The sequence below is a fragment of the Ctenocephalides felis genome, unplaced genomic scaffold (assembly GCF_003426905.1).
Source record: "Ctenocephalides felis isolate EL2017-DRISC unplaced genomic scaffold, ASM342690v1 CF-g0.4_SCAFFOLD_00845, whole genome shotgun sequence".
NCBI lineage: Eukaryota > Metazoa > Arthropoda > Insecta > Siphonaptera > Pulicidae > Ctenocephalides > Ctenocephalides felis.
The window spans coordinates 29,940,487-29,957,307 of record NW_020536999.1 but is presented as its reverse complement, the minus strand read 5'-3'; the positions used below and the strand labels follow the sequence as shown (position 1 = coordinate 29,957,307).

Here is a 16,821-nt window from a genome sequence, read left to right as displayed (position 1 = left end):
CGCGATACAAATAGCTAACTCGGACCATGCGACAGATAAAGTAATAGATGCCGCACAACACGGACTCGTTTCGCTGCTGTCTGTTTCAATTTTAAATCTCGTGCTTTAATTTTGCCTCCACTAATTTCATTTCATCGGCGAAAGAAAAGATAAAATACAATATAAAACTTGCTATATCCTACTTTTCGCAACGGATTTCTCGCTAAGTAAAAGTCTCTTGAAGGTTTCAAGAATGGATGCATAATACGATTGCATCTTTAATATATTTTCAAGTGTCGTTATGCTGATGGCAATGGCAATAGTCATTTCAGAACGGTTTTGCGTATTGTTTCATTTCTGCTTATTTTGAAAGTATTTTTGAAGCAGCTCTTTTCAACTAAGTTTTATATATATTCTATAGCATTGCTTCGATTATACACGCTCATGTAGACATTTCATTTTTATAAAACATTCTTGATTAGGTTTTGAGCTCACTTGTGAGATCTGGCATTCTCAAAAAAACTCAAATTGTTTTGTGATCATTTTAAAACAACAGTCTCAAGCAATAAATTAATTAAACTGCTTCAATATATAATATAACACATTAATATTATAAAGTTTATTAGTTAATTCAAATCTCAAATATTAAAATTATTGATAATACCAACATAATAAATATTACGTTGTATTTCAAATAAACATTACAATCTTGAAGACTTGTATATATTTTGATGCTAAAGTTTAATTAATATAAGTGTAAGTAATTAAAATATATAATAAATCATGACGATGCATATGCATTTGTGTTCAATAAGATAATTTTATGAACCATGAAATATGCTTAAGACATTTATCATATTTTTTATTATTTTCGTACGTAAATTTACAACTAATTAACAACTAAGTAATTGCAATAAAAACTAACTCAGAAATATTCTGCTTTAGTGCTAAGACATTTTCTTATATTTAAAATTTACGGTACTTTATATAGCAACGTAAATTTCTAATTTAATTCTATAAAGTTTTCTAAATAGTTTCATTAGCATTTTTAATATTCTTTTGTTAAAGTTGGATCTCTATGAACACGCATTCAGGTTTTGAAATATTACTACTAAAATTTAATAATCGAGATAATGAGTGACAACATTTTAACCTAACAAAAAAAATTATAATAAAATTGCATTAGAAATTATGTTTAATTAGAATTAAAAATTATTTTAATATGCTGAGATTTTATAACTCGATCTTAAATATTTGTTTTGTCAATGTCACATGTGAGCATATGACATGTTATATGAAATGAAAATTTTGAGCCATGACAAAAATTTAGTATATGCTTATCAATTTTTCACAGACATCTGTGTTAAATATATTTAATTTTATTTTGCCATGCAATCATTTCGCACCAAAAGTAGAACTTTTCTATATTTTATTATAATTTCAATTATCATTAACAAGGCAAATCTTAGCGACTAATCTCATTTGTAAAGATACACGAGATATCCTTTTATCCATCTTAATTTGTTCTTAGTTCCATGTTCTTACAGTCTGCTAATACTCTGTCGTTTCGCACATTTCTACCAGGAGATTTAATGAAAGGTTGAGTTATGCCCTCAGCTCTGTAGGTACTTATAGATAGTAAAGCTGATAGATTACAAGTGTATCGATCTGCTATTATACATCGCACGAACTGTAAGCACGAATATTGTTGCTATAATGAGAATTTAATATTTTCCGGTTATGTACGATATGAAATTGTAAATATAAATATTGGTTGGAGTGAATAATAGTATTTGAAATTATTGTCCTACCATTTAAGTGCTCAATGTCTTTTATTGTGATTCAACAAATATCTTGGCACCTTTGTTTTTGAGTTTTTCACAAGTATCAAAAGTTTATACCGATCTACAATAATTTCATACTTTCTATTAAAGTTGAGATATCAAAAAACTAAATGACCAAATTTTCTCGCCAGTTCTAATACTATAAAATATACGAATTCTCGCAACAACAAAATTTTTATTTATAAAACATCATTTTTCAATTAATCTTATGAAATATTAAGTAATATCATTCCAGATAGATTACGAAAACATGGTCTTAGCGGCTTAGTTACGGTGGAGACGCCGATATATTAGAGCAACTATGTTATTTAAAAATCATAATTTTCTGTAATATTTACTGCATAAAAAGTCAATACAAAAATAAATAAATATTGATTCTAGGCTTTACAAATTCATGCATTTTATCACGGGGCTACAAATTTCTAATAGTAACTGCCATTTCAAAAAATCTTTTATGTTTTTACATAGTATAAGTTAATTATTAGAGTAAATACTACCCACTTCTATAAAAGACATTATATTCTTTCTGAGTATATTCTGCATATGGTTTCAGTTCATTATTCATAATACTCGTGAAAACTTCAAAAGAATAAAAACCAGTTTATGATATTTGCATATGAATACTAAAAAGGAGGCTTAAAGAGAAAGATTTCACCAACCCATTAAATTCCAAAACCACTCATGTACACAACTCGAAACCATCATTACGTACCCTTATAATGCGATTTTGTACATAAAGAAAAATCTCTCTGGGTTGACTTTGAAATGGTCGGATGCGAATATTGATTTTAACTTATTAAACATAATATCGTTCCAGTTTGTGTGATGGTATTACCTGAGAATTTTCTGAGCAACAAAGTAATTTAGTTTTTACTAACGTAATAAGAATGAAGAAAGCAATCGATACTTTGGAAACTGTAATATCTTCACGCAAGGCCCACCGCAAAATATAAAATATTTATAAGAATGTGGTAGCAGATTTTTAAGGATTTAGTTTTTATCATTTTCTATGAAAACATTATTATTAATATAACAACTGTTAGCCCTTTCATATTTCATAAAAACAAAAATTTTCAGCAAGGTCGTCATAAATATTTATTATTAATCAACTATCACTATATGGGCAAGATTCTCTATTTCAACTAAATTACGGTTGAATCACTGAAGTTATTACTTCATTACTTTTATCTTTATATGCAATCACTTTTATGATTATATCCAGGAAATTCTAGTAGAACGGAGTAATATAGTTAGTGCAAAGAAACGTTAGGACCTTATGAGAGTATGATGACACCGAAAGCTCTTTGCTAGATTAAAATTATTCTCACATATAATAATGATAATCAATATGTATGATTTTTTTTAAATTATTATGCATTTTAAATTTACGTTTTTTTGTAAAGATATTAATCTAATAACTAATGCGATAATAACAAATAGATTGACTTTAAAAATACTGATTTTATCATTATATTTATAAAATCTACTAATTTAAATAAATAACGATATTCATTTCCAACGTTTTATTATATATTACTACCAACGAAGTCGTTCGTATTTATTTTTTGTCGTATGTCGTATGTAGTCCATTCAATACAGATCTACATCTGTTACATTATTGTACTTGTTTACAATTTATAAGAAAATAATAAAAATTCAAAGAAAATGGTATCGATTCGAAAGGCAGAGGCGAGTGAAGTGTTATTACGTTTGGTCTTGGACTAAAAGGTTTCAAAACAAGCGCGGCGTCAGAAACGAGTACTCAAATGATTGCATTGCCTGATCATTAAAATAAAACATTACATTTTCAAATTTTCCTTATTCGTTTTAACGTGCATTTCCAGGTTTCATGGGTGAGGCATCGAGACATCCATCTCTTGACTGTGGGAAGGTACACGTACACTTCAGATCAGCGTTTCGAAACGAAACATTCGCCTCACAGCGAAGACTGGCTGCTGTACATTCGCTATCCGCAGAAACACGACACAGGCGTCTACGAGTGCCAGATATCAAGTACGCCTCCCATCGGGCACAAGGTGTATCTCGACGTAGTTGGTGAGTCAACGACATAGTTTTTAAATCAACAGACAACTTAGAAATCACTCTATTTGTTTTATGACTTTATTTGAACATAAAAGGAAATCAAACAATAAATCAATTATAAACAAATAAAGAAATTTTATTATTTAACACATTTTCAATATTTTGAATTAGTTGTCAATCATTGAGCATTCTAAGCACAATCTAGGTGATTTTTGTTGTCATTTTTATGTCCATGCTAAAGATATGATTGTGATCACTAAAATTGCACAATGAAACACATTGGATTTATCATAATTACAAGATCAGTTTTACTAATTCAGTTAAAATGCAATTTCGCCAGCTTGATGTCTGTTTTGCAAGCGTTTCTGAGTTAAAATACATATGACTAATTTTTTAACAAACTTAAAAAAAGGATTTAATCTTTATATTCAAATATATACTTCTAGAAATTCTCTATGTCGAAATATGTATTAAACGTTTTGTGACTACGGGAACAAATAATGATAAATTTTAACAAAATCTAATTAAGATTTGTATTAATAATAATGTAATTCTAAGATTTGTATTCTATATTTATCATGTTGTTCTACATATACAAATATACAAATGTTATACAAACCAAATACATTAATTTCACTAGTTGGTTCCTAGGCAAAAACATACGTATAATCAGTAAGAGGCTGTTTCTTGCAAACTAATTTATCAAACGAGACAAGATTTCTGCGCCGGTCTAGTATAACATATCACATTTGCTTATATGTTCTAGATTTAAACAACCTGGTAATAATATAATGTGTTTAAAAATTGTTTATATTACACATGGTTTTATACATTATTAATTAACTCGTAAAATTAATTTCTGTTTGATAAAGTAATATATTGGTATTGCTGTTCAGTATACGATTAATTCACGAACCAACATGTATTGTCAAAGCATTTTCGTGAAAGAACAAAGACTTTTAGTACAAAAAGGCAGTTCCACTTGATCGTTATTTAGACAGACATGACATCGTGAATTGAGTTAAATCGACTCCCACATTATCATGTTGTGTCTAAATATCTATTCTCCTTTGAATAGACGCTGAATATTGTATGCGCGTCCAATTTATTGTGTTTGTCAAACAACTTTAACAATCTCGGATATTCTGAACATGTATTCTAATTTGTATGATAATAATATAAATTTATTTTAGTACGTATGCATCACACGCTGGAAGTTGCAAATTATATTTAACAATTAGTGACCAAGTAAAATTAGTGGAATAATCTAGGTCGAAACAAATACGATAATATTAAACTAAGTGAGTACGTTTTTATTGTATTAACATATCAAGAGGTCAATCAAATATTTATAATTACATCAAATACTAAAATTGATAAGTTCCCTTATAATTTTGTTATAAGTATAAAATTTTATAAAGTATACAATAAATATACAATTTTTATAAAGTTATAAATAGATAAATAAGCTTGCAGCAATGTATTAAGTAGAACAATACTGCTAAGTTATTTATATAAATTATGCGTTTTAGTAATTTATGTATGTGTTGAGTACAATTATGTCATCTTCTCATAAGGTAGACGTGTTGAAACTATTCGCAGGTAGTTTCATGATGAGCAGGCAGTTGAATCTAATTATAGTTATCAATTTTCGTATTATACATTAGATTTCACTTACGTGCCAGAGCATTGTTTGTAGGTGCTGAGATGAAAGCTTCTTGAAGGGATATGTTATGCATTTTGATGGAACTTACTATGTAATTGAAAACATTAGATAAGGCTTCGTACTATGTTTTAATATCATCACGTACAACTTCTTGTTTAAGAGACGATTTTCATGCCCTCGGGTTGCGAAATAAACGATCAAAGGCAACTAAGATATACTACATATTGCTAATGCCCGATTATAGCAATTTGCACCTGCGCAACTTAAAATCCGCCAACGGGATAAAGATTCGCGTACATTAAATATTCATGAGAAGATTTCCGCTAGGATTTCGAAAAGTGAACATAAGTCTTTTGTTATTACAAATCATTATTTCGATAGTCTTTTCAGTGAAGTTCCTCTTCCATGACTTGAACTTCTTTTCGAAGTTTCCTATATATCTGGCGTAATTTGCAAAACAGCCCGGAGTGAAAATGAACTATATCCCAATACACTTTATCAAGAAATTCTCTGTATTCTCCAGAGAGTTCTCTCTCTCTGAACTTTTCCATGCTTGATCGGTCGAAAGAATTCGTACTTTTTTCTACTCGCATAAATTGTCTTGTGTAACGATCTTCCTTGTATACAAAATTGCAAACATTAGTACTTTTGTTGCCATGTAAGACTAAACCTTTTCAAGGTTCCAACAATGTAATACGATCTATATAAAGGAACTGCCGTTCCTCGATAAATCCGAGTTGATTTACTTCAGAGCTGATATTAGATGTGGTCCAGAGCTCACAACAGAAAGGAGCGATCCATTTGCAAGTTCCATAAATTTATATGTACATTTTATTTATTCTATTTAATATTGTCAAGTTTTATCACATCTCTTAACGTCAATAAAAAAGTCTTAATGTTTATTCTAACAATTTTACATCAACTTCTAATTATAGACAACGCAGTATTCAACCATATTATTAAGTTTCATAATATTCTATAAAGTCTCGTCTTATCCGGTTAAATATACCTTCCAATTAATTTACACTCACATTATAATAATTTAAGAATGTTTCAATCATCTAATATGTATCTCCATTATTCGCATTTGAAATATTCTACAGATTTTCTTATAATTCAATTTTACTTTATAACAATTTCAAATCGAAATGATCAAATGCCCAATATTATCTCACACTACCATAAAATTTACATAATCTTTTGAGAACATCTGGCAACGTCATTAAAAACTCGTGATGCATGAGTTTCATATTGAAAAGTTATAAACATTTAAAACTTTGAAGAAATTTTACATACGCCGTAGGAGATTATGTTTTCTCGAGTATTGCCAATTTTAAATGTAATTACAAAAGTCTTTATAAAATTTTATTGCGTTTTATCTATTTTAGAACACAATTTTATTGAATGTTTATTTAGATTTATTATATCTAAATTCATATCATAGATAAGTATTTAATAATAATGATGCACAGACGAATCAATGTTGTCAATGTAAATTAAACAAGAAACACAAATTATAATAATGTTCGATAACTTTTCTTGATGATTTTACAAGTTAAATAATTCAGTAGATTGTTTGCAGGCCAGGAAATGAAACGATAACATAAATTCATTAAATTTCTGTTAAATGCTAATTTTCTTCACCTTAATTAGCATTCAAAACATTTATTTTGCCAAACTCCGAAATAATCTTAATAATTATCTTCAACATCTTCGAAGAACTTTTTAAAACCTGTTCATATCGTAACAAAGTTAAATGATCATGTTTTTCCATAAAATAATTCGCCTTAAAATCCGCGATCCCAGATTTGGGAAAAATAACGCCTCGCCTTATTTAATTTTCTCGAGGCGTTCGTATACTTCGCCACACCCTCGTCGAAAGACAAATAAATTAACTTAAATTAGTGCTGTTATCTTACACTCTGATGGTATTTAGTGGCTCCCCGAGAAGGGACTTAGACCCTCACGTTAATCACCCGTGCGTCTAAGGATGAAGACACATTTAACGGTTTTCAGCAACGGCAGTTTGTCTTTATATAGAAAAGATCAGAATAAATATAAATATTACCCTCGGATATTGCTAAATTATTCCCAAAAATAATGATCAATCGCTGAAAATAACGTTCTCATTCGTTTAATTATTTTCTAAAAATAGCCAGGGCAAAATAGAAGTTATTTCTCTTCAGATTTAATTAGAAAATATAATATCATTATATGACATTTTCTTCGGAGAGTCATTAGATGGGATATGAGTCAAAATAATGCCGAAAATAGATAACCAGATATTGTGATCAATGACAGAAAAAATTCACTCCGTGATAAGGAAAGAAGTAATGATGAAATCCAAATTTATCATCAAAGAATCTGTTTCTATTGTTTCACAAAATAGCAAAGTTTTTTTGTTGGTATGTATTTATTTATTATCAATCAGAATATATATTATTTTTCAAGTATATTTGCAGGTCTTTGTGCCTTTAAGGGGCACAACTAGTATAACCGCCTAAAAAAAGGTGATTTTTGGGAATTTATATTAAAAAAACTACTTTATCAATCATTTTAAAATTTTAGAAATATATTTATACATGCTTTAAGAATACATAGTAAGAAAATTAAGAAAAAAATTAAATATTTTTTTAGTTATCGTCGATCTTCATCGGCGCGACAAAAAAGGCCCTTAACTGCTGCAGTGATTTCGGCCTTCTACGTGGATGAAATAAAAAAAAAACTCGTTAAACTAGATAATATTGTCTGTAAAATGAACTACGATAAAAAAAATAAATAAAAAATTGACAAAATGGCGGCGTTTTAAAAAAAAGTCGAATTTTACCCAAAATTTTGGTCGTTTTTCGACTGCCAAATTTCGATTTTTGATCCGATCAAATAATCGATAGTTTATTTTACGGAGAACTATATACAGAACATGTAAAAAAAATTGATAGTGATCGGATCATTCGTTTTTGAGTAATCACTGCAGCAAATTCGGAAAATGCTGTTTCGAGAAAAACGCTTTTGAAGATAAAATGATCGTTGTACTATATACTATATGTATACTTTTTAAATGGCTGACAAAAACTATTTGAGATATCGATCTGAAATTTTAATATGTTATTTTTAATGGTGTAATCTACCGAAATATGGAAAAAAACAAAAATCGATTTTTTCAAAATTTCACACTAGTTGTGCCCCTTAATAGATTTATCTCTAATGAGATAAAAAGCAAAGATAAAAAATAAAATATAATTAGCATTATTCAATAGGTCATAGTCAATAACTAACTTGTATTCTTAAATATTATATTGCGAACTATTTATTTTGTTATTAGCACATGCACGAAATTTAAATAAAAAAAGATCATTGTCTGAAAACCATTATTTTAAACTAATCAATTAAATTCATTTAAGTACAAATAAGATCTTTTTATAAGCATTCATTTTCGCATTTATTTTTCAGAAAGAAATTGGAGCGTGTATTTCGCGTTTCATAGAAAACAGCTCACTATCAAAGTGATTTTTCCCAAATCCGTTGTATATGACATCATCCTAAATTAAGTCAAATTAGTGCTGTTATCTTACACTCTGCTGGTATTTAGTGGCTCCCCGAGTTGGGACGCAGACCCTCATTTTAATCACCCGTGTGTCTAAGTGCGTTTATAACGAACGGGTGATTACTAGAAAATTTATAGGCGCTGTTGAGAAACTACCGCTAATCTTGAAACTGACAGACGATGTTCTACTTTAATTACAGCTAATGTTTCCACACAGAGGTATATGTTGTACCTTCGTATATCTTTGCACGTTAATACCCAGGAAGCACTATTATATTGTAAAGGATTTGTGCTAAAGCTTGCTCAAAGTTCCATTGCATATGGTGTTTTGCTGGATTAGCTATTAACACAAATTCAGTTCGAAACGAAACATATTATTGAGAAGACCACGGTCGGATCTCATTACTCAAAATATTGACTTTGAAGTAATATAACGCGTTATATTTAATTCACAAACTTAGTATTATAACCAAACGCAAAAGTTTATGCAATCCAAAATAAATTTGTAGACTTCTAAAGGGCTTGCAATGCTAATAAAAAATCGCCACGCTTGCAATTACACAAAAACACAATAAGGGTGATAAAATATCCTGAATGTGGTAAAGCCACACCAACCAATTAAATGTTGAAAACAAGTCCATTAGTTTTTAAAAAGCAACGTATTTCATGCCTCAAACGAAAAGATTAAATCTTATCATATGGTCATTAAAGTAGAGCAAATGTATTTATCATATAATCCAACGTATCAATTTCTAATACGAATCAATTACATTTTTTTAAACGACACTTTCTTTTACAATATTTTTTTGTCAAATCCAGATAATATATCTAGAAAAGTCTTCCTACTACAAATAATTCGTAACAGTGCACTATATCTGCACTCACTCCTCGAAGGATTTACTTAAGCTGTAGATAGATCTGCTGAGTTTGTACGATGTATTTGTAGTATTTACTTAATTAATAGCACATCCATATAATAGTTTAATTGCTTACAATAAGATAATAATGATTCGATTATATATCGATCTTCGAATGTGTATTTAATAATTAATCGTATTTGGAATATCTCACATAGCGATATTAATAGATAACGGGAAACAGTCTAGTATATATATATATATATATATATATATATATATATATTAGGGTGGTCCTTAAAATGGTCATTTTCGAATTTCCTTGCTCCCAGGGGCTCAAATAGTTCTGAATTGATAAAAAGCAATTCTCTGAAAGTTTTAACTCTTAATATTAACGTTTTGATAGAGCGCAATTCAATCAAAGTTTTGTATGGAAAAAGCATGGAAAAAAATTTGAAAATTAAAAAAAAATGTTTTAGGTATAACTTAGCGACAAATGAATGAGTTTTATTCATTCATTTGTTCGCTAAATTACATCTAAAAACATTTTTAAAATTTTTGAAAATTTTTCCATGCTATTTGCATACAAAACTTTGATTGATTTGCGCTCTATCTAAAAGACAATATTAAGATCTAAAACTTTCAGATAATTGTTTTTTATCTATTTGGAACCATTTGAGCCCCTGGGAGCAAGAAAATTCGAAAATTACCAATTTAAGGACCACCCTAATATATATGTATATATTAAAATTTGAACTATATATTAAATGAACTTGAATATAAATATTGAAATTTGAACAAAAAATTATAAGGAAAAGAATCATAAAGTTTAAATATTATGAGCTTTTAAATGCAACCCTGAGCTAAGGTTAAACTGTGACCATTTTTCAGTTATTGCAATTAATTTTTATTATTTTAGTTTATTTACACTCTAGAACCGTAACCGTAAATAAAATTTATAGGATATCAGTCAAAAATAATGCCAAATCATCAAGACTGTGTGTAAGTGCGTGAATTTGGTAGTCCTAAATTTTAATCTATAAAAATTAAATGATTGAGTCGATAATATTACAAATTATAAATTTGCCTCTAGTAAAATTATATATATATATATATATATATATATAATTTTATTTCTAAACCCCCGTCTCAATAACAAATTTCTATTATAGTGAAGTCATAGACAATCTTAATCAAAATCCTCTATCCTTTATCCCACAAGATAATTGGAAAAAAATCCGTCACCGTTACAAAAATTACCATCAACCGGATATCTTTCTAATTTCACAGAACCCACAACGGAAATCGCTGGAGAGCCGGATGTGTTCATAAATCGTGGTTCCATAATTAACCTGCTGTGCGAAATCAGATACGCTCCGCAACCTCCGCCTCACGTCACCTGGTCGCACGAGGGGACGGTCAGTATTAATCAAAAATTAAATCACCATTATTAAGTGTTGATTAATGGTTTTGAAAACTTAATTGTGTATTTCGTGCTGCATATTAAACATTTGAAATTGGAGCCATGGTGCAATATTCGTTCCAACAGGGACGATAACTATTTTTGCACGTAGCAGTTGCAGAAAAAAATATTTGAATTTAGTGTAAACTAGTATAACTAAATATTTCTTTATTCTTGAAAATTGTATGAATACTTGTATTTATTTGTGACTTTTAATTGTAATTATATCATAAAAATCGAAAGAAAGAAAGAAAGAAATTTTCCGTTTTCAATGCAGCATGAAAGTCAATATATGCTTTGATTTAATTATGCCTCTTGTCTAAAATAGAAATTAATTTCTATACTAACATATCAAACTAAAACAAATTGAATAATTTCCGTTCTTTTGAAAAATTTTTTGCTCAACACAAACATAGCTACAAATATAAAACTTGCTCAAAAAGAAGAATTTTGAAACTTTGATCAAAATCATAAGAACTTAATACGAATTGAAATCGTATAGAGGGAAGTCTCCGAGTGCCGGACACCTAAGGTTATTTATAAATCAATCAAAAAATATTTTACGAAATGTTTATTAAATTATGACTTATGTTAGATAACAAAGTTAGAAATCAAATTAAATTAACAAAAAAACAATCTTTGCTAAACAATAATTAATACTATCAATCAAACTTTGGTAACAAGAAATATGATTTTACAATAAGTGGCACCTAGTACCGGACATTTCAAAAATAATCAGTATTGAACACATAGGTAGCCATCTCCACACTCTGGAGTATCTGCACATGTGTGTTTGACGAATATATATCTAACAATATTCTACCATTTTACGGATAACAATCAAGTACTACTTTTATATTGAATGCCACTCAAATATAAATGCATAAATACACTAGATTACTTCCATTGATATTTAGGTGACGCCGTGATTTTGCACCTAAAACAGCAAAGGATTGCTCCCGCCGTGGCCGTGTGCGTCACAGGTGAGTCTTGGCGGGTGTTTCTGCACCTGTGTGCCCCCCGCGCCCTTTGACTTTTATTTTGATATAAAAAGATTTATACTCGCTAGAATAATACGTGTTAAATAGAGTGTCCGGTATTAGGTGCTGTCCGGCGTTACGGGACTTCCCCCTACAAGTTTTAGATTCAATGGCGTCTCGAGCCGGAACGTCGTTGTGGTATATCCTTTTTGGGCCGGAACGCGTACCGGCAAAAATGAAATTAAAAAAAATCGTTGGATTTTTTTTCTAATTTTTGGTGAAATGCAAGCCGCCCACAAACCGTTCGTTACTCATTCTCGGCATAGTTTATTGCCATACCCAAAAGGGCATACATTTAATAATTTTCATTATACATTTGTTGTGAACTAATATTTCCATACGTTAATTTCCAGTTTTGGTAGATGTTTTAAACTTTATTAGTTTTTAAGAGTGATGCTAAGGAAAATAGCGACAAACGAACAGGTTTTCATCTGAAATCTTCCATTTTGGGCAGGAACGTGTTCCGGAACTAAAAAAGATTTCTGATACTAAGAATTGGCTGTCGTATTGAAAAAAAAGCTGCTTTTTTTTCTTTTTGACGAATTTTTATGTGTATTATTATAAACAAGGGTTTGATCCAAACCCAAACCGGAACGAACCGGCTTGTTTTTTTGAACCGCAAACTGGAGTCCGGAACGTTTTTTTCTTCTGCTGAATTGGCATTCGGACCGAACCGGAACAAATACGAAAACCGGTTTTTGAACCGATTTTAGTTTAAGCGTTCCGGTAAAAAATATTAACACCACTGCAAAGATTATATATGTTGTTGTATTTATGTAATACTACGTGGTATTGTAAAAATTCTGCTTTATATTATTATTAAGCAGTAAACTTTCCATTGAAGGCAAAAATTGTATGCAAAAAAAAATATATCTATTATATACAAATGAAAGCATATACGCATAGTGACGGAACTAGAGCACCCGTAGGCGTCGACGGAATTTTTGCGAGGCTCCTTTTTCCCAGTCCAGAAAACGTTAAATTGCATAAGCCAAATTAGAGTTAACTAATTTAACTGATGTTAAAAAACTAACAATGAAATGATAAATAACATAAACTTTGCCAGGCCCTTGAATAGCAAGACCGCCGGCGTCGCTAACGCCTATCACCGCCACTGAATTCTCAACGGATGTAACTCTTTACTTATTGCTTATGACAATTGTTACAAAAAATAATCAAATTACGAAAATATATGTAAAAATTTAAATCTAAATTATATTGTATTATCAACTTACCTGAATCTATAAACGGCAATTCAGTATCCAAAATACAAACATTACCACTGGCACTGACACTAATAAGTCATTTTATGTAATATGCATTTAGGTCATTAACTATGATTCACCACGGGGCGGAATTTCTTCTGTTACGGAAAAAGGAATATTTACCACCAGCCGTTTGCTAATTCAACAGGCAATTGGGAGCGACTCTGGGGTCTATAGTTGCACGCCTTCCAATGCTCCTAATGCAACGATACGAGTTCATGTTGTGGATGGTAAGTTTATATTAATTTCTGACACAAATTTCTAACGCACATGTTGCAAACACTAAAAAATAAACAATTGCACTTTAATTTATTTAATCTCTGCACATTTTAGGATAAATTTTATGATGAAACAATTACAGCAATGGTTGATGACTGACATTAAATAATGTGAACTTGACAACAATCCAGTCAGATTCCATCATCAACAACTTATAATGACAGTTGCAATAATTTGTTACTACGATTCTTACTTGAACTTGCAGTTTCACTACAATTCGAAAACAATTTATATTTTGCTTATTATAGATATATTATTATTACAATTGAATATTATTGCATTTTTATTATGAGAAAACGATTTATGACTTTTGAGACGGAATATCAAATTAAAAATATATAAACCGCAATTGTTGCCAACTTAATGGAGCGCACAATTTTTTTTTTATTTTGCAGCACTTGAAAAAAAAAAAAAAAAATAAAAATTTAAATATATAAATTTAGAGTAATTGTTTATCACATATTTATTATAAGTATTTTCAAATTTATATTTCTAAATTTGATTTGCAGCAGGTACCAGCAGCTGTTCAAAGTTTGGCCGTCCAGAAACTACAGTCATATACAATATTGTCGATATGTTGCATTTTGTCCATTATCAAATTAATGTTAAAAAAATAAAATAACTATATAAATATATATATACTAAATACCAAAGGTGTGAGAATGATTGTGATACGTTTTTGTTGTAATAAGATAATTTACGATTTTGTAAGATTTGATTATATCATATAATGTTATCATAAATATGTATATGAATAAAGAGACATTTTTATTTATATGGTGTATTGATTAATAATTATCAAATAAAAAAAAATATTACAAAATATTTATTTTTAATAATTTAACATTATTCAAAATATGATGCTATAAACATGATTTATTCTCCCTCAATGGCAATGTCTGTAACAGCTTCAACATAAAATGGTCCTTCAGCAATATACAACTGCAGTCTTTGTCTCAATTCTAAATCTAAATCAGGAATTTGATTTAATGCAAAAATTATGTCAAACTTTGCTTGTTTTCCATCTTTAAAGTTCTCTGTTCGTCTGTCTAGCAAATATTCTATGATACCTGAAGCAAGATATAATAAAATAATAATTTGTTAAACACATCTTCCAAAGAAATTATTACCTGGATTATTTACAATCAAATCTGCACCCCATAATTGACAAGCAATAACTTTCAAAATACCCCACGCTGCCAATTTAATATCCGGGAATGGTTTTCTACAAACATTGAAAATGAAGTCAACTGGGTTTTCACACAATGTGTTAAACCATTTTTGTGTAATAGATTGTATTTCATTATTCGTATCACTTGGATCAATTTCAACTAAATGTTTTAAACAATCCAATGCTCGAATCCTAATTTCGGTTGATCCGCTATGAATATAAAATCCAATTTTCTTCAATGTGGCAACCATATTTTCATCTGCATAATTTGAATAATTAAAAAATTGATCAAGAATTTGGTTTTTTGTATTATAGCATCTTTAAACATACGGTTATTATTTAAAGCAAATTTGCCGTCTCTTGTTGCACCTAAATATCCTATAGTATCCAATGATACAAGTAGCAATGTTTCATCATAGCTATTTTGAACAATATCAAAAATTTTTGAAAGAATGTTCTTATATTGAGTCAACATAGATGTCGGTCTGGTATGAGCAACTCGACCAAAGAATTTTAACAATCCTAAAAGATTATTTCATAATAACATCAGGCTTTAAAAAGTCCTCATTATTAAAAAAGTAAATTAGATACCTGGTAAAATTAGAGGACTCAATGGATTTTGATCTATATTTTCCACTTGTACAGCAAAATGTTTAAATATGCCTTTATTCTCTAAGTAATTAAAACCGTGGTCAGACATAGCTAATTGTGTTAGCAACTCAATAACATTTAATTGTACTAATTCATCTTTGTAAATCTAATTCACTTAACATTTTTGCTAAGAATGATGTAGATTCGATTTTATTTTATTGAAATTATCTTTAGATTTTGTTGCCAACTGTATCAGTATCTATCAAAATTATAAAAATTAATATAGTTCAGTATATTAAATGCAAGACAAATAATATATACCTCATAAACTCTAAATCTTTGAATTTCACCACGGTTCATAACATTTTGCAAACCAGATAATATCTGGTGATTACTTATCCATGGCATTATTATTAAACATAGAATATTTACAGCAACATGTGCTACACTTAAATTATCATGTCCCACACAATCTACGATTTTTGCAATGGATTCTCTCGAGATACATCATTGAAATAATTACCATCGATTTCAGCTGCTCTTAGAATCTAAAACATAACTCATTTGTATAACATCCTAATACAAACTCGTTAATATTGCATATACTAATTGTAAGCAGACTTAATAGGAATAATTTTTCAAATATATTTTCGATTTCATATGAGTAATGAAATAACAAAGTATTATAGTTTTTAATAAAACTCTTCATTTATTTATATTTAAAATTAGTACTTTGAAACATTACCTCTTTCAAAGACATTTGACGAACAATGTCATATTTGTGTGTTAGTGACTTTTCTAATGAACCAGGATACTTTACCAAACTCTCTCCTAATGATAAGTTTTCCATACAAATTGTTAAGATTTCACAGGCCAGATCAATTTGTTCCTCATTCCTATAAATTTATGTACTTTATTTATTTATTTGATTTATTACATATGTACAATTTGTTATCGAACCCCACAAGGATTGATACGATCATGTGATTATACTAAAATTTATGATCATATCAAGTCGAGATCAGTAGACATAATTATTGATGTGTTTAAGCACAGTGTTTAACTTTATAAAGAAAGATG

At 29.2% G+C, this 16,821-nt stretch overlaps 2 protein-coding genes across 2 annotated transcripts in view; one reads left to right on the top strand and one right to left on the bottom strand.

Moving 5' to 3' along the window:
• Positions 1-13,980, top strand: part of LOC113381890 (zwei Ig domain protein zig-8-like) — a 58,183-nt gene extending 44,203 nt beyond the window's left edge. The window contains exons 3-4 of the mRNA XM_026620542.1: positions 11,224-11,351; positions 13,762-13,980. Coding sequence (XP_026476327.1) covers positions 11,224-11,351; positions 13,762-13,965 — 332 coding nt within the window. The 3' untranslated portion in view covers positions 13,966-13,980. The remainder of the gene's footprint in view (positions 1-11,223; positions 11,352-13,761) is intronic.
• An 849-nt stretch (positions 13,981-14,829) lies between these two features.
• On the bottom strand, positions 14,830-16,218 carry LOC113381882 (26S proteasome non-ATPase regulatory subunit 5-like; the record flags this gene model as incomplete). Its single annotated transcript, XM_026620536.1, has 6 exons — positions 14,830-15,049; positions 15,110-15,409; positions 15,481-15,672; positions 15,742-15,907; positions 15,986-16,000; positions 16,063-16,218. Coding segments are annotated over 6 exons (1,023 nt in total), but the record flags the coding sequence as incomplete, so codon positions are not given.
• Between the last annotated feature and the right edge of the window lie 603 nt (positions 16,219-16,821).